The sequence below is a fragment of the Sitophilus oryzae genome, unplaced genomic scaffold (genome assembly GCF_002938485.1).
Source record: "Sitophilus oryzae breed Bouriz unplaced genomic scaffold, Soryzae_2.0 scaffold_489_pilon_pilon, whole genome shotgun sequence".
Lineage (NCBI taxonomy): Eukaryota > Metazoa > Arthropoda > Insecta > Coleoptera > Curculionidae > Sitophilus > Sitophilus oryzae.
In genome coordinates this window covers 369,121-388,200 of record NW_022147072.1, presented here as the reverse complement: position 1 = coordinate 388,200, position 19,080 = coordinate 369,121, and the positions used below count along the sequence as shown (strand labels likewise).

Here is a 19,080-nt window from a genome sequence, read left to right as displayed (position 1 = left end):
CGTATATGATTAAACCATACAAAATATATGATTAATAAAAATTGACTGTTGCTCATGGATGGTATGGTATTTTAAGCTTTCCACCGCTGCGCCAAAGATTAAAATTATCAATTTGGCTGCGGTTGACCCTGGGTTGACCCAAGGGTTGACCCAACGGTTGACCTTTGCGCCAGCTCAGTTTGCAGTTTGCCCTTTTTGCTTTTTGTAAGTTTTCCATTCTGGACTCTGGACATTTTTCTCTATTTATCTATACTTGTCTATACCTGTTCTGTGGTCTATACTTACTATACTTGTGTAGATATTCCCTGATATTCCAAACCTGTGTTCCAAACTTGATTCCAAGCAGCAAACATAATCAATAATCAGTTTTGTCTGTGTTTGTCTGATTGTAAACAAAATACACAAGAACATAGAATGTCCATATATGAAGTTAAATAGTTTTAATATCGGTAAATACAACGTTTCGGATGAGTTTAGTTTTATACATAGAAGATAAGTGTATTAATTATTGATTCAAAATGCAACATAACAAAGTTAACACTGTTGACATTTTGGGTAAGTAATTTCCCTTTACATAATTTTTTTTATAAAGTTTCACACTAAATTTCTGGTTTATTTAAGTAAGATATGGGTGTATTGTGTAATTTTATTTTTATTTAAGGTTCTCATGCCTTTGGGTCCACTTCTCATCATGATAGTGAAATAAATATGAGTGGTTCAGGTTCTATATCCAGGGAACATAGCGAAGAACGACGTTTTAGAGAGGTTGAAAGGATAGTTTTAACTGAAAAAGATCGCAGGGAACCTGAAATATCTCTATCCCTATCCTTAAATGATTCTGATTCTAATATGTCTGGATCACAGGAGGTGCTCCAGATAAATAATGCAGATCCTAACATGTATATGATGGGTAAGATTGTTATATCTGGTAGTACGTATTATAAATATTTTCCACATACCTTCTTCTATTAGTTATATCGTTATATGTGTTTGTGTATCTTTAAAGTTTTCAATAACATATTACCTTTTGAAAGTAAGAAATACCCCTCTAAATCAATATAAAACTCTAAACATTTTTTTTAAAGAATATACTTAAAATATATTATGTATAAGAAATACCAAATACCTACCTATTTTTATTTGTCAGTTGAATAATGTTGATTAATTTTTAATGTTATTGTGTTTTCCATTAGGCATTTTAAAGTGTGTATTTTATTTGGAAATATTTTACATAACTGATTATTTGAAGCAAATAAAACTCATTTTTTCCATATGATCAAAATATTAATTATGTGAACAAAAATGGTTTCAATCAAACACTAATTATTTAATCTTTTATTACACTAATATTGTTAGTTCCATAAAAATTATTAATTTATAAAAATAATGGTATTCTATTTGAGAAAGCAGACTTGAGGTCAAGAGTGAAGACATTAATATGATCATTAAGACTATTTTTGAATGAATGAAACTAAAAAAACATAATATAAAAAATGAGAAAAATAAATCAGACATACTTAAAACAATGAATAGGTTCATGAGAATTAAATAGATGAATTTGCATGTATTATTTAAATTAAAGAGTTTGGAGTTTTACATTTTTGTTCCATCTACAAAAATAATTCATCAAATATCTTTTATAAAAGATCTTTGAGAAAGAAATTTTATAGTGTAATAACAGCCTTAATACTAAGGCCAGTATAGCGGTCCTCCTCAGGTAAAGTTTTTCAAAATTTGGTTTTGTAATATGAACCATATTTTTATATTTTTAATTTCATTCTTTAGGTAGTATGGATAGTGTAATGATGAATATGTTCATGAATCCTATTATGGGTATGAACAATTATATTGTGCCACCGATGATTACATCAAATGATTCTTCAATAATACTAAATAGCGCAAAGGAAATTATTCATTGTAAATCATGTACTTTGTTTCCTCCTAATCCACATGCACCTGCCCCAACAACTCGCGAACGCCCTCAAGGTTGTAGAACAGTTTTTGTTGGAGGTTTACCAGAAAAAATATGTGAAGAAATTTTACATGAAATATTTGAAAGGTCATATTGATAGCTTTTGCTGTATGCATATTTTATCTTTCATTATATTTTACAGATGTGGCGAAATATCAACCTTAAGATTAAGTAAGAAGAATTTCTGCCACATAAGATTTGTTTTTGAAGCATCAGTAGATGCTGCTATATTTTTGTCAGGTTATCGAGTAAGAATTGGTTCAAATATTGATGCAGGAAATACAGGAAGATTGCACGTTGATTATGCACAAGTAAAAAAGTAATTTATTTTAAATTCAGGGTTTATGTAATTTTTATTTAGGCTAGAGATGACCAATATGAATGGGAATGTAGACAAAGACAGTTACAAAGAGAACAAAGACACAGGGAAAGAATGGAAGAAGAGAGATTGAAGAGATCTTCACCTCCGCCTGTAATACATTACACAGATCATGAGGCTAGCAATGTGGCTGAAAAAATTAAGCAAGATGACACATTTACCAAAGCAGTTCAGGTTTGTTTTGTTTTATATCTTGTGATTAAACAAAATGAATAATATTATTTTTCCAGATTGTTATTACATGGTTAGAAAGGGGAGATTGCAACAAGAAAAATGCCAATAACTTTTACTCAATGATTCAATCAACAAATTCCCATATTAGACGGTTATTAAATGAGAAATCTCATTATGAAGAAGAACTGAAAAAAGCCAAAGACTTACTTAGAGGTAGAATGCAGGGCATACTACTGCAATGTAAGTATTTCTTACTTTCAAATAATTTAACTCTGAGGACTAAGGAACAGTATAAAAATTAAATGAAAATAAGTATGTCTTTTGTGATATTAGAATGAACAGATTTAATAAAAGGGGGCAAGTAGCAATTCTACATCTTGAGGTTGAGAATTTCAGGTACCTACAAAATATTAATAAACCTTGGAACTAAATATATTTTTAATGTTGGTTTCAAAAAACAAAAAAAGGTAATTTAACAATTTAGGTGCATCATTTGGGCAATGTTTGGATGATATCATCGGATTAATGAAAGGTGAGTTAGATCCATAAAGACATACATATTTTCAATTTATATAAAACTCTTCCGAGTATAGACAATTTTATTCTTGTATTAAGATTAAGGTAATGTCTTTTGTATTTTAAAATAAAAATTACATTATTTGATAAAACAATAATACATACTAAGAAAACTATTTGCTTTGAACTTTTTATAAGCATATACTGTTCATACACAAAATAATTTTTAATCAATGTTACATTTACAAGTCCTGAAATAGTACATACCATGGTGTGTCAGAGAATATAAATGTCGGCGTCATTCCCTGAAATGCCTAATCGTGTCACGAATAATTGCCGGCAAACACTAGATCTCAGGCATTCCCTGTATATGACTGAAACACCGTAATTATTAGATCATTTCCGTTACTCTCTTTGCCGGTTTTATTTATACGTCTATTCAGTGCATTTTTGTGGAAATAAACATGTCACAACATTTAAACTTACAGAATTGTATAGGCTTTCACGGCGGGTATTATGAATAGTATAGATTTTGTGGGCTGTGGTTAAGGATAGTTTTCTCCATAGCTTTCGGCTGCAACTGCGGTAGTCTACATCAGTGCTGTAGCGGTCAAGACCTAAGTGAACGGCTGGACTGGTACTGCAGATAACAGACCTACTAGTACTGATACAGAGGAGAGGGGTTGCGTGCCTTTTATATCATATTATATCTTCAAATATCACTCGCATCACCTAGAAAGCAATATAAAAAAACATGTAATGCGTGGTTTGTATGTTGAAGCCCTCTTCTTTTCTGTTAATATTGCTCTTATGTTTGTGGATTTCAATTGCTTCACGATGTAGTCTGGCAAAGCAGTAATTCTCAGGAGCGCCTAAATTAAGCACGCTCCAACGTTGCCATTTATACAAATATTCGACGATCGTTTCGCACCAGTAATAACACGGCTGTCGATGTTGCTAAATTTCATCTACATCCCCTGAAAGTTAACAATGAATGAAAACAAACAAACAGTTTTAAACCGATATAATCAAAACTGGATGCTGGTTTCAACCTTTTTGTTTGTTTTCTTTTGTGTTTCCCTAAATGCCAACGTCGGAGCTTGCTTAATTAGGGGCTCCTATGATTCCCTGTTAAAAGAACTTCCGTATTGTCGAAAAGAATTGTATGGTCTTCCTGTATTATTGTATGTTCGGTCAGGGCTGATTTTTCTGTTTGTTCAAGACGGTAAGATCTTTTATACTCAGCCAAACGAGTATTGAAGCTGTGTTTTGTAATACCAACATATACTTAACCACAAGAACATGGGATTCTATAAACCCCATTGGACGAATGTGGATCTCGTGGGTCTTTGGCCGAGGGGAGATGTTCTTGAATTTTTCTTGTGGGTTTGAGGATCGGTTTTATGCTATTTTTTAGTTCCAATGCGGTCAGTGACACTGATATATGAGAGACCTGCGACTTCATTTTGGAGATGGAAGCTACCCTTGACCACGGCCTAACAGCCCGCAAAACCGATGTTATTCATTTAAACTTATTTTACAAGAAACTAAACGGATATTATTTAAGGTAAGTAAATTCTATGTTTTCAAACATAACTCCAAATGTGCAATCTGTGCAACACTACAAACTCGCTTCCAATTGATACACTGTTGTCAGATATGGCTTAAAATATACTATATTATAATTTGAATTTTTGCGGAATGCTGGCTATGGACAGGGTAATTCCCAAATTTGGACAGCCTACTGAATTTATTATTAGAGATAGAAAAAACCTTGATGAAATGAAACTTGTGCCAATATAACGATTTAAGACTATTTTATTGTTGCTATCATTGAATTTATTTTATACTTTTGTTTTTAGTTCTCAGCTTGTAATTTTTTATGAATTGTATAGTTTTTATTTGTTGTACGCTTGTTTATACTTCCGTACAAACCGTCTTTGATAATAAGACATTTTTGTAAAAAAAATATATACTAAAATATTACCTCCAATTTTAAAATATCCAATATTCTGTTACAAAAAATTCCGATATCTAGAAATCTTTTGATGTATTTTTTATCTTAAATATCCTAATTACAGAAAATAACTTACTTTGATGCACTAAAAGGCAGCGCTATTTTGGCTAGACATTGTAAAACTTAAATAGTTTAGTTAATTATGTATGGCATCCACAGTCATTGTACCAATTGAAGAGTTAAACTATTTGGCGGCAATACGTCAATTGACTAGGCATTTCCGGGAATGACAAATTTCACTTTTTGACGCCGATATTTATGTCATATTTTTTATATATTTAAAGCGATAATGTAATTTTTTTCTTAAAATGATTGTAACATAATATGAATATTCAATTTGAACGTGCCTGTTAGTCAGTCACATTGAGAGATTATTCACGGCGGCTCACCACAAGAAGGTTTGGGACCATTTCACTAAAGCGCAGAGAAAGAATATCGAAGCTTGGAACAAGCAGTCGTTGGTATGTACCCCTTGGACTAACAAACATCAAGTAACATTATTGTGTGGGTACAGTATACATTTTTATTAAGAATTTAAACTTATAAAGTAGTTAGTTTTATTACTAGTTGTCATTTATATCCTTTTTGATCCACCACACAGTATTGTCACAGTATTGTTAACTCTTTTGAGTTTAAATTTAAAAACCAAAGTCCAAGGATCTTGCATGTTCTAGTATAGTTTATTGTTTACTTCATGAACATACATAAACTAATTTTGAATAGCCCAGATACATTATAGTTGTAAAAAAGGTAAGACTTACACAGGTAAGTTATATGGAAGTCAGAAAAGTAAGTCAGACATACAAGACGAATAGGAACAGCTTTCTTTAGTATGTTGTAATACTAAATCTAAGGACTGAATATACAGTACATTTTTATGAAAGGGATTTGATGAGTATATTTTCATTTTGTGTTTGAAAATTGTGGGTATTGGTTGGTTTTCATTTATAAAATGATGGGTGTTCATTATCCAGGATTTAAATCGTAAAAACCTAAAAGATGCAGGTAAATTATATTATTTTGTATATAGGACGGACAGAAGGTATTTTAGAGCTCAGTAGGTATATTTAGGGCTAGACATTGTTATGGTCTTTAATTCAGTTTCATGTAAAACTTAACACATTTCAAAAAATTGTAAGTCAGAAGTAAGATATTATATAGCTTATACAATAAAAAAAAGTAGAAAAAAGACTCGGTCTCAACGTATATATAATGTTAAACTGCTCTTAGCGTTAGGAATTAACTGAATGACAAACTATGGAGGGTAGGGGGAAGGAGAAACATCTATTAAAACACTAGTTGTTTTAATATGTGTTGTTTTAATATGTAGAATGTGAACGTGTGTTTGGATTAATTTTAATTGTATTTGTCTGATGATGCTCGTATGAGCGAAACACGTGTAACAGTTTAACATTATATGAACGTTAAGACCCAGACTTTGAGTCTTTTTTCAACTTTTTTTAATTTAAACCAGGTCTCTTTGAGAAGAATGGACGCCTTCTTTAAATAGCATATATTAGGTGTCTAATTGATGTAATTCGGATGTAACTTTGAATATCGAAAAAAAATATTGTCGTTTCAAAGTCATGGCTACTCCTCTGGCCCCGCCTATATAAATCTTAGAAGGTTAGATGAAATACCGTTGTGTACTAGTACGACGTCGCGTCGTATATATGGCAAAATATAGTTCTTTTATGTACTGCTAAGTATGGAGTTGTCTTTATTCTGTGCGTCAGGAGTTTAAGAACAGCGTTCCGTCATTTAGGTATACAATCAAGACTCGAATTAAAAATTCGTTAGTTCCGGTTCCTGAAGAGCTATAGTTTTTATCATTCTGGTTGACTTTAGGATTGGCAAATTTCTCAAGATAATATTTAATAATGGTGTTTTTTTATAAGCTTTTATTTAACTTGCTTTGTATGTAACTATCTATGTATGTATGTTTGTTTGGGGCAAATCTTGTAAGCTAAATTAGAACCACTTCCTTTTATTTTAGGAAATTGAAATTTGGCATGTAGGTTCAGTCCCGATGACAATACATTTTTTTGCAAGGCATGACCCGAATTTTGGACAGCTGTCAAAATGGCGGCCAAAATGGCGGCATTTTTGAGGTTTTTGATTTTTTTAAATTCCATTTATGAATGGATCGGGCTGAAATTATATATAGGTATATTGTGGGTATATACATATCAAAAAAATATATGGGCGGCCATCTTGAAAAAATGACAGTTTAATGACATGTCAAAATTTCAAAGTCAACCGATTTTGATAAAAATCTATATATAGGATGGCCATGGGCTAAAATGAAGGGAAAAAAATTGAGCTGTCAAATTTGACAGCTGTCAAAAAAATTTCAAAGTTATCCGATTTTGATAAAAATCGATATGTAGGATGGCCATGGACTAAAATGAAAGAAAAAAATTGAGCTGTTAAATTTGACATCTGTCAAAAGAATTTCAAAGTTGTCCGATTTTGATAAAAAAAATGTTTTTAAAAAATCAATGTATTGGATGTCCAGATTTGAACTGTCAAATTTGACAGCTGTCGTTTTTTTTAAGTTCTCTTATTATGAAAATCGATATACATATTAGGATGCCCATAAGAAGTTATTTAAGAAAAAAATTGAAGTGTGGCACTGAGAAACCAGCATACATAACTAAAAATTAGAAAATAAATTTTAGAAAAAAACTTTTTTAAAAACAAGCTTTTATTTAATAATACACTCAAAAGAAAAAAATAAACTTTTTCTTTAAAGCTTTTATTATGAACTTATAACTTCATTACACAATTTTAATATTATATAAAAGCTTGTCGCGGGATTTCTCTACATCGATAAACAAGTAAATTAACTAAAACCTGTATCTACCCTGTTTCATTTTCAAAGTTTGTGTTATGATAGACCACTAGACCAGGAATTACAACATAAAGTTGTCGTACCAGATTTTTATGAGTGCAACTGTACACCCAAATCTCGCGACAAGCTTTTATATAATATTTAAAATTATTGTGTGATGACGTTATCAGTTCATAATAAAAGTTTAAAGAAAAAGTTAATTTTTTTCTTTTGAGTGTATTATTAAATAAGTTTGTTTTTAAAAAAGTTTTTTTCTAAAATTTATTTGAACTTACAGTTTATATCTTCCTCCCCATAGTAATATGTTGCCTTTAGGTTTGTTATTTGGAATGTAGAGCTTAGGAGAAATATCTTCGTGTATTGAAAAGTGGTCATAAAAAATGGAAGACTTAAGATGGCGCTGCTCTAGCAAAAGTTCTACATTTGAAAGAAACCAAAAATTTTTAGAACGGGAAATAATTAAAAGAGATTGATAAATATATGCGATTTCTGAAGACGCGTGTTGCGTTTCACTAACTTCACTTTATTTATAACCGCTATGTTCACTTCGATGAATTATTGTTTTTTAGCCGCCACGGTGGTCATTTAGTGAACTCTTATTCTTTCCATTTTGGTGACCACTTTTTCAAATAAAGTCCCATAAGAGATGTTTTTCCTTCCCTCTACCCTCCATAGTTTGTACTCAGTTAATTTCTAACGCTGCAAATGAGAGATGGAAGCGTGTGAATTGCTCATTCAATTTAAGTTAAAGGGGTGATTGTCTCGCTCAAGGAAAGCAAAAACTTTCGTTGTGCCACTTCGTTTACGCGTCCTTTGGCCTACCACACTCTGTCTCCATTATAGATATATATGGGTTGTTATTTTTTATCTAATTTTTTCTTGGCTTTAAGGTCAGGTAAAAAAAGAGAAAAACGTTTGGTTTGGCGTTTGGCATTGAAGTTTCAATCTGGGAAGGTCTTTAGGAAAATTTATTACTTGAAAGTAAATTTCAGCGCATTGTTTCAGTTTTTGGCTTTATCTTTATTGTTTTCCTTTTATAATTTTATCCATTTTCATTCTTAGTGAAGAAAATAATCCAATATTGATAATCCAACACACATAACACAAAACATCTCGATATCGAGTCGTCACATTTTTGTAAAGAGACGCACTTTTATTCGAATACTTCGTTGAGAATCGAATGCAGGATGCACGCCAGAATCGAATACTTATCGATTATTTATATTCAAATAGTTCCTCCATTAATTTAACACTAGAGGTACAGGTATAAGCTTCATTCAGAACATCGCAATTGGTGGAATAAATTAGTGGTAGCAATTAGCGTAGAAGTTTGTTCCTTTAATTTCAATGTAAGTATTCAGAACGTCAAAATTAGTGGTAAATATTTTCAGTTTGTAGAAAGTTATCAAATTTTTAACTTTTCCGCTAATTATAATTGGCGAGAAATGTAATTTTGGCCTTTGATTATCTTCTGTCAAGAGAAATTGTGGTTAGAAATAAAAAAGTGGATTGTTTTATAAGTTAAATATTATGCTTTTCTAAGGATTCAACTCACTAACCCAAGCTGTTGCTAGGATATTATATTTTAACTGTGTTTTTAAACATTGTGAATGATCGTAAACTAAAAAGTATAAAGTGTAAACCACTAATTTATTCCACTAATTGCGAGGTTCTGAATGAAGCTATATTGATAACTCCATACTTAGGGTTATGTTGGGTTATGCGGCGTTGTATCAACCTATTTTATACTTGTATACAACGGCCTCTCACATAACTTTTGGAATAATAGAAAAATTCCTATAATGCGAACAGCCTTTATATATTTATATATATTTTAAGATAAAAATGTCTATAGAATTTAGTAAAATGAAGGTCATTATAATTATCTCAAATATAGCGATGGCGTGTTCTGAAATTAGTTCCTTTAAACATATGCATCTCTTCGCATATTTTTGAAGATGTTATTGTCTTTAAGTAAAAATATCTTTGGAACAATATTACAAAGAAACCAATAGATGCCAACGGCTGAAATTAAGGTATAATATCAACACACAACCTTTTTTCCTAAATATTCATTTATTTTTTAATTCAGATTTGGATACTCAGGTACAGGTAGGTTTAAGGGATTACATTTGATTTAAACCAAGGTAGTTATTTTTGTGTAGTGGTAAGTTTCCACCATAACATCCTAATGCCTTTTATAAACTTGTACTGTATATTACAAATGTAAACATCATGTTTGATTGGTTAACTGTATGATTCACTATCAAGTTCAGTATGTAGAGACTATTTCCCAAGATCTGGTATGTATTGTAGGAAATAAAGAATTACCAACTGGAAGATCTGCATGAAAAACAGACAGATGACGATGAAATGGAGGTGTCTGACGACGACGAACCGGTTAAGAAAAAATCTCGGGATGTTTCAACTGACGAACGCAACAAGTTAAAAGACGAAAATGACAGTCTGAAGTGCCAAGTAGAAGCCTATAAGAATGAGGTAATAGATTTAATAGAATATCTGTGTAACTTGATACTCATAATACGTTATAGTATTAATTAATTTAAACAAAACACACTGTTTAATTTGTCGCAAAAATAAAAGTTGAATAATAAACAGAAAAGTAATTTAAAATGATATTAAATTAGATTAGATCAGATCAGATTTTTAATTGATTAAGATTGGCAAAAAAAAAGTTTTTTAATTTCACTCAAAATGAGTTATTTGGGTCATAAATGACCTAAATACAAAATATTTTCATGGTGTCTGTCTGTTCGTCTGTAACACGATAACTCAAAAACCGCTGAATCGATTTTAACCAAATTTGGCACCAAAATACTGTGGCACCCGAGAATCTGGCCATTAGTTTTTGGTGGGGGTGGGGGGTTGGTAAGGGGGTATGGGAGGCGGTTAAAAAACTCCAAAATTACAGTAGCTAGCGAAACGCGGTTTTCAATTTAAGATTAGGAATAATATTTGCAACAAAATTTGTAATAACATCAAAATCAGTCAAAGTCGCAGTTTTTGAGATATTCCGTGTTTCCGTAGTCCGTTTTTGAGAAAATCCGTGTGGAGAACTCCACACCGGACGCGACCCCTGGTGGCGGATAGGGGAAATAACCGCGGACCAAAATTGGAAAAATTCCTTTACTTTGAAACTTAATGAACTGCCTGCCAACTTTTTATTAACATATCTTAGTATGGGTGGCTATATAGGTGCCTCCCGGCGCCAATTGTTTTATGTGGCTATTGGCTATTTCACCGCGACCTTTTCAGACCTACTGTGGTCCTCTTCTGATCTCTATGTTACATTCTCTGTAGCGTAGGTGGTAGGTTTTTTGAGGTTAGAAAAGATATCAGACATGCTAGCTCAATTCTGATGCGGTGTATTGAATTTATCAGGCCCATTTACATTAGGCTTACAAAGTGTATACACATAAGATTTTTTTAAAAATTTTTCCTACTACATTTTCCTGAATTTTTACAGATTTTCGCCAATTTTTTGGGGTTAGAAAAAAAATGAGATGTGATAGCGTAATTCTGATAGCAGATTCGTCCTCAGCGTCGAAAAATACTATAGGATATGATGGTCTGGTAAAAAGCATAGACTACTTTTTTATTTTGTGTGGCTGTGTAATCGAACATTTGACATAAAATGTGCTCTGTATTTCTGTTCTTATGATTGGCAAATTCTGTACATGGTTTCTTTGGTCAATCCCAGCAGTTTTGATACCATTAAGTTTGAATTCTCTGTCAGTAGACTCAATACAATTTTGACAGTCTTCCTGTCTTTGCCTTTCAGGTGTACCATGAAACTTACTTTATGCATTATATTCCAGTAGAAAATATTTACAGTAACACTTTTGCTTTATTATGAAACAATATAAAGAAATATTCGCTGGGTAGTATAAGAAATATTTGATGGTAGGTAGCTTATGTGAATTAACTGTATTTTAGGTTGAAGTTCTTAAAATGGATTACAAAAAAGACTTAGAAGATAAAGAAAAACAATTCAAGATGCTCCAACAAACACTTCAAGGTATGCAACAGCAACTCATGGATGCCAAAAAGAAACAACTTGAAGAAGAGCAAAAAGTAAAAGAGTTGGAATCCAAACTGAAACCGAATAAATCTGCTAAAATGTCAGATAAATCTGCTAAACTATCAGATAGATCTGCTAAATTAACAGGTAAATCTGCTAAAATATCCGAGGTTATCACACTTGATGACGATGACTTTGAACAATCAGATATCGACAGTGTATCTGAACTTGCCAGTCAGGCAGACACTAATATTATGTCAGATTGCGACGCTAAACTCGTTGGTATTATATCGACTTTTCTTAATGTGCACCCTTTTGGTGCTAGTTTAGATTACATTTGGTCATATGTCAGTAAAGTTGAGCCTAATCTGAGACCTTCAGATATTGAATCTCTAATGACTCGTTTTCCGGCAGTATTTAAACAGGAATTAGCCGGAATAGGTGCAAATATCGAAAGGAAATGGATCTTTAACGCTTTTAATATGGCACCTAAAATAAGTAGTTCAAGTAGATCAAGCGAAATTATGACTAAGTAGATTTAAGTAGATGTTATTTTATATATACAAAAATTTGTATAGAGTTTATGAATGAATAAAGCATATCTGCTTATTCCGATTTTGCGTTTTTATTAATCTTAGAAAATGTAAATCTTCTTTTTAACAAAAATCTTTTGTAAATCTGATTTTACTTTTTCCAGTCTGGAATTATTTACATTTAAATAAAACCAGATCTTTCCTTTCCCCATCACTTTATTTTAGCAGATAAAGCAAAATGGTCCAAACAAAAAAAAATGTATTATGTGTAGTACCCCTTATCTAAGCAGAATTTTGTAAAAATTCCATTTTCTTATTTGTCATAGCAGTTGCGCCCTCTAGCGGCGATTCTACAAACTTGAAAATCGTTTCCAGCAATTGAACTCTATAAGTATTGCTTACCGTAGGCTCTACGGCTAATACTTTCCGAGATACAGCCGAGAGATATCCTTAGTGGAAGACCCTGTATATAAAAGAAAATCTACATTATTTAGTAGCCTAGGTTAGTAGGGCACGAAAATATTCATAATTACAAAACAAGAGCAAGAAACTGTATTGCACTAATTTATTGGCGACTGAAAAGATGTGGATATAGTATCAGACTGGACCTTACTTTTGCCCCATAAAATTTTAAAATACTTTGCCAGCACAATTTAAATGTGTTTATCCGACTTTTTTCACAAAATTTTATAGTACGGAGTAGAGATGAGCAGAAAATCGCAAACTGCGATTTAATCGCAGCGATTGTAAATTCGCAATCGCAACCTGTGATTCCTTTCCATAGCAAACTGCGACTTGCGATTGAAACATATATCTGCCGATTTTGGATTTTTAGGCAACCAATATTACACCAGTTGCGATTTGCAATCGCAGTGGGCACGCGAACGAAGAGCTGCGAACGAAAATCACAGCATTGCGATTTTCGTTCGCACCGGCGTTGCATCGACACGGCACTGAGAAGCCGAACGATGAGCTGCGAATGAAAATCGCAATATTGCGGTTCCCGTACGCCCCGGCCGACGGCGGCGTGTCTTCAACACGGCAGTGGACAGGCGAACGAGGAGCTGAACGAAAATCGCAGCTCATCCCAGCATTGCGATTTTCGTTGGCACCGGCGCGGCATCGGGAGTGGGCACGCCAACCAAGAGCGGCGATTGCGATTTTCGTTCGCAGCTCCCAACACATCGGCCTATACTAGATCGCAAAATCACATTCGCAATCAGGGCCCCGTAATTTTTATGAAGCGTTGGAAAATAGGCTTATACCGACCTGGTCATTTGATTACTGTGTATAGGATTTTAACGTGTAAGACAGAGAATAATATAAATGACCGGTTGACAGACAGAGAGACAGCATCAAAAGGGGCCGGCGAGAAGCCGGTGCGACCGATACAGTGTTGCCCGTTTTTACGGGTGTGGGCAAGTAAAGCATAAGCATGGTGGGAGAACGCATTGAGAGGGGCGGTGCTTTATGTTAAGGTTCGTATTCACTATCCGAAAGAACAAAGGAATGAAATTCGGTATATTTGGACAGCAAACCGAATGCATGCGGCCGTTCGCCATTCGGTTCGCTCCCTCATCTGTTTCCATTCGGTATATCAAAGACGTTCGCAAACGAATGAGAATTATAGAACCGCGCGAACAAGACTGGACGTTCGCTCGTTGGATAGTAGCATTCGTTCGTTCGGATAGTGAATACGCACCTTTATGTAGATGAAAAGGTGGGGAAAGGAAATAGATCACCTGAGATCCAAACTATTTTTGCATCATTCTTTTCGCCTAGCTGTTTCGGTGTGTACGTTAAGTGTTTCAAAAATGGCTATTTATACGACCGAAGAGAAGGTGCATATCGTTAAATGGTTTTACATTTCCTCAAGTGTGGAAGAGGTCATTGGGCGTTATGTGTTCACCTTTCAAGATCGCCCTGTGCCTTATGCCACAACTGTACGCAACATTGTTCATAAATTTGAGCAAACAGGCTGCATTGCGGCGTGCAGAAATTGTGACAATAAGGAAGGCGCAGAGAAGGTAATTCCCGACAAGGAAATTAATATTTGTGCCGCTGTCGAAACAAGCGAACCTTGTTCAAGCCGAAATATAGCCGAACAAGTTGGTTGCAATGCTCGAACGGTGCGCAGAGTTTTAAAAAGGCATGGATATAAGTCCTACAAAATCAGTACCACGCAAGAAATTTTTCCCGCAGATTGTAACAGACGTCTGGAGTTTTGCGAGGCTGTAAGAGAAAGAGCCGACGGAATAATTTATTTTTGGAAAATATATTATTCTCAGATGAAAGCTCGTTTCCCTTACATGGCTACCACAATCCTTCGATAGTACGTTATTGGTCTCGAGAAAATAAGCACCTTAGTATGGCACTGCGGACACAATATCCACAAAAACTAAATGTTTGGGCTGGCATGCTGCAAAATCATATCATTGGGCCTTTTTTTATTGATGGTATGTTAACAGCTGCCAAATATTTGGATATGCTACAAAACCAAATTGTACCAGCAGTTCGAAATTTGCCAATCAATTTTGAGGAAGTGTGGTTTCAGCAGGATGGCTGTCCTGCGCATAACGCGCGGAACGTAAATCTGTTCCTTCAAACCACATTTCCCAATCGGCTAATTTCCACACAAGGCACAATTAATTGGCCACCACGTTCTCCTGATTTGTCGCCCAATGACTTCTTTCTGTGGGGATATGTAAAAAACTCCATTTATGGCCATAACCATGAACGACCCATGAATATTGACGAGCTGCGATTAAAAATCGTTCAGTCGTTAGAAAATATCCCCGCTGTTATGTTAGCTAAAGTTAGGTCAGAGTTTTATAACCGTCTTGGCTATTGCGAAGCACAACAGGGAGGTATTTTTGAACCTTTGATTTAATTTTTTATAATTATTTTGCTAATTGTCCTTTTTTAAAGTTGATTTTTAGTCATTTTTTTAATGCTTGTTTTAACTTATGCTGAAACAGCAACAAAAACATGAGCAGTATAGATACAACCGGACGTTTAATTATTTTTATTGTTAAAAGATTAAACGTCTCGAGATGTATGGATAACCTTCAAAAACGTAAATATATTGTAGAATGATGTACACCCAACCCGTTTCAAAATCCGACTGATTTGATTTCTGTCTACCGTTCTAGGACTTCGATACTGTCAGTGTTGCCAGATGAAGTTTTGAAAATTTCCTGAAGCCTGGTTGGCACGGTCAATCAACCAACAAAAAATATTCTTTTAAAATATTTATCTGATGATACTTTTAGAAATGCCAAGTTTGAGAAAACAATTAAATACACACACTAAATTGTGTCCAAAAATATGCTTTCTAAAAGGTATTTCCTGGATAGAAACCTTAATGTTAGGGAATATTTCCTAGACCTGGCATCTACGGCCATATTCTCTCCCACCACTTGATTTGTCTCACCCCGCCTCTCGAAATGTGGAACTCTTCGCACGTGTCGCCACCAAACCAAACCAAACTCTTCAGTCATAGGCGTACTAATATTTTATTTTCATTTAGATTTAGTATTACAGCCAATTTTAGTTTAAAAGTTTTGCTTATGAATTCTGTAAAATTTAATTTATTAGAATTTTAATAATAATCTTTTTATGACAGCTGACAATGTTTAAGATGCAAACAGTGGAACAACGCCTTCACCACGCTGCTTCTTAAGCCCCGTACATACTCAATAATAAAAAACTCATCGACATGATCAAAAAAAGTTTTATGATCAAGCGGGTTTTGTATCATAAATAAAAAACAGATAAACAATTTTTATGTAAAACGATCTTTAAAATTAACATTATAAACATTATGTAACTTTAAGTGGCATCGTTTTTATGATTCTAATTGTGCTACACTTTAAGGGGTGTGAAATAAATTACTTATTTATAATAATACTGAATTTATGCGGGGTGGTATAACTAGTGTTATAACGGTTGTAGCTATAGTATTACGGGCAACCAACGGTCCAGCTACGTCGAAACACCGGTTCCCATTAGAACACCGAAGTTAAGCGACGTAAGGCGATACTAGTGGATAGACGGGTGACCAGTTCGAAACTCTGTATCGTGCTGTTGTCCAATAAAGGCAAAAGTGTAAAATATTTTGACACACACTGCTCATTCACGCCGGTTCAAGGCCGGATGAGATCGGATATCTCGTGAGTAAGAGTCGATTTAGACACTTGCTCGGTCATTGACCGAGGACCGCTGTTCGGATTCCGCGTAAACAAAGTAGGCCCCGTCCAAATTAGCCCTGGCAGCAAAAAGGAGATGTTAACTTCAAATCTTTTACTTTACTTTATAGTATTACATTATAACATTATCATGTCATAATATTATGAAATAATATTTCCTACTACCAATTTTTTTAATATTGGTACAGCAAACTTATCAGTATAAAGTTTTACTTATCTTTATCCTTTTTATTGCTATTTATAATTCTGAATACGAGGATAAGAAATTTTAGTTTTCAGTACGCCTATGACCGAAAGCGAACGTCTACCTCCCGCTTCATCAGCGGCCATAATTGGATGGAATCAGGGATGAGTAAATATAAAGGACCATAAAATTAATAAATTTTGCTGGTCTGCTGCAACACGTAAGAAATATTTATTGATGGATCAGTATGACAGAGAAGTAATAAAAAGGCCGTTTTTATGAATAACAAAATGGTATTTGAACATCATAATATAATCATATTGAATTGACAATAGATTAATTTATCAGCTATCCGCAGAAAATTGACAATAATAATAAAAACATGACACATGGCAATTAATATAATTCCAAATTAAAAATGGATAAGAGTTTTCATTCATAATAGTAATACAGATATATTTCAAAGAACTTTACTTAAAATTAAGTTTTTTAATTTTGTACTAGTTTATAGCACTTGGTGGTATAACTTGACAAAATAATATCAATCATTAAATAAAGCATAAACGAACCAATAAATAAACAAAAAGGTTAATTTATTTAATAAAACGTACAACGTACGGCTTTGTATGCCGATTGTCGTGTGTATGAAGAATAAAGTCAACGTTTGTTCAGTACAATACGATATACTGAAAGAGAAAAGACTATAAAATACGGGAGAAAAATGAGAAGTTTATTACCTATCCACTTAATCCGGATCGGTCGACAATAGAATTTGTGATATTTACAACATTATGTAATTAATTGATTATCGGTCCTATTATGTAACTGAGGATGTACGTAACTAAGTAATAGAGCATATTTTTTGGTTAGTTTATTTAATGAAGCGTACACACGGCTTTGGTTGCTGATTCTCGTGTGTCAACGTGTTCAATACAATACGATATATTGAGAGAGATGCTGATGCACTATTACGTAGACACGTACATCCTTAGTTGTATAATAAGACAGATAATCTATTAATTCCAAAACGTACTAAAAGCGCAAATTCTGTTGTTGAACAATGTAATCAGTATGATTACAGATTAAATAATTATGGAGGTGCATATGAAACATTAAACGATTCATCATTGTGTTAAGTTATACCACGTAATTTAACAAAAGATCAATCATTTAATGTCTCACTTCACACTGGCTCACTCCATTATTATTTAATACTGATTAGAATGGTCGACAATAGAATTTGCAATCCATTTACTACGTAATACAGCATATTTTTTGGTTAGTTTATTTAATGATATAACTGATAATGTACACACGGCTTTGGGTGCCGATTGTAGTGCACAGAGTCTATAGACTCTGTGATTGTATAAATGAACAAAGAGAAAAGAGCAAGAATTTTCCCAAGCGTATGAAGTTGAGCTCCGGATTAAGTGGATAGATAATAATTTTCTCTCCCCGACTTACAAGATTGCCATAGCGATTCACTTCTAGACATGTAGGTAAATGATGACTAAAATAAACGACCCAAGATTTTCTCTTGCCGACCAGTATATTATCGTAGTCTTAAAGAAATTAGAATAAAATAAACTATGTTAAAAATCTTCATGTATACTACAGAAATGAAGATAATATATCTAAGCTAAATGTAATCTATTACAATTGTAGTAAAATGAGTAACTAATTGTCGAAAATCCAGATCCAACCCTAGATGCGACATTTTTTTGAAACGTCTACTTATGCGGTTTGAAATTTTGATGCAAAATCTGGCAATACCGCTCAGAAGAAATGTACCCACCCATACCCACCCAACTTTTTTCTCTTTTTAATACATTTGATTTGCCATTAAGCTGCCTACATCACTGTCTTACACGTTAAAATCCTATACACAGAGTTGACCTGTCCCGATGTGTATATATATATATATATATATATATATATATATATATATATATATATATATATATATATATATATATATATATATATATATATATATATATATATATATATATATATATATATATATATATATATATATATATTATATATATATATATATATATATGTTTATATACCGCATAATATATATAATTTATTAGTTTTAAATTTTGATAATAGTTTTATATTTATAATATAATTATGGATTGAGAAGGTTAAAGAATTCTTTTTTTCGGTTATGACTAATTATAGTTACAGTTGCT

General features: G+C 33.1%; 2 protein-coding genes across 2 annotated transcripts; both read left to right on the top strand.

Annotated features, from left to right (window-relative positions):
- The first annotated feature begins 97 nt into the window (after window positions 1-97).
- Window positions 98-12,566, top strand: LOC115886451 (ecto-NOX disulfide-thiol exchanger 2). The gene is made up of 9 exons (XM_030905608.1): window positions 98-555; window positions 662-910; window positions 1,786-2,059; window positions 2,115-2,283; window positions 2,334-2,525; window positions 2,582-2,765; window positions 5,413-5,519; window positions 10,229-10,411; window positions 11,870-12,566. The coding sequence occupies exons 1-9, from the start codon at window positions 519-521 to the stop codon at window positions 12,488-12,490; spliced, it is 2,016 nt and encodes a 671-aa protein (XP_030761468.1). The 5' UTR covers window positions 98-518; the 3' UTR covers window positions 12,491-12,566.
- A 2,379-nt stretch (window positions 12,567-14,945) lies between these two features.
- Window positions 14,946-15,377, top strand: LOC115886475. Its single transcript, XM_030905637.1, has one exon. It carries the CDS (start codon window positions 14,946-14,948, stop codon window positions 15,375-15,377), a length of 432 nt encoding a protein of 143 aa, XP_030761497.1.
- The last annotated feature ends 3,703 nt before the right edge of the window (window positions 15,378-19,080 follow it).

Bases quoted from the DNA above. Each gene is read 5' to 3' on its own strand.
- LOC115886451 (XM_030905608.1), top strand. From the start codon at position 519: ATGCAACATAACAAAGTTAACACTGTTGACATTTTGG. The intron at 2,766-5,412 runs GTAAGTATTTCT...CGTGCCTGTTAG, and splicing joins GCAGGGCATACTACTGCAAT to TCAGTCACATTGAGAGATTA. The intron at 10,412-11,869 runs GTAATAGATTTA...ACTGTATTTTAG, and splicing joins TAGAAGCCTATAAGAATGAG to GTTGAAGTTCTTAAAATGGA.
- LOC115886475 (XM_030905637.1), top strand. From the start codon at position 14,946: ATGTTAACAGCTGCCAAATATTTGGATATGCTACAAAACCAAATTGTA.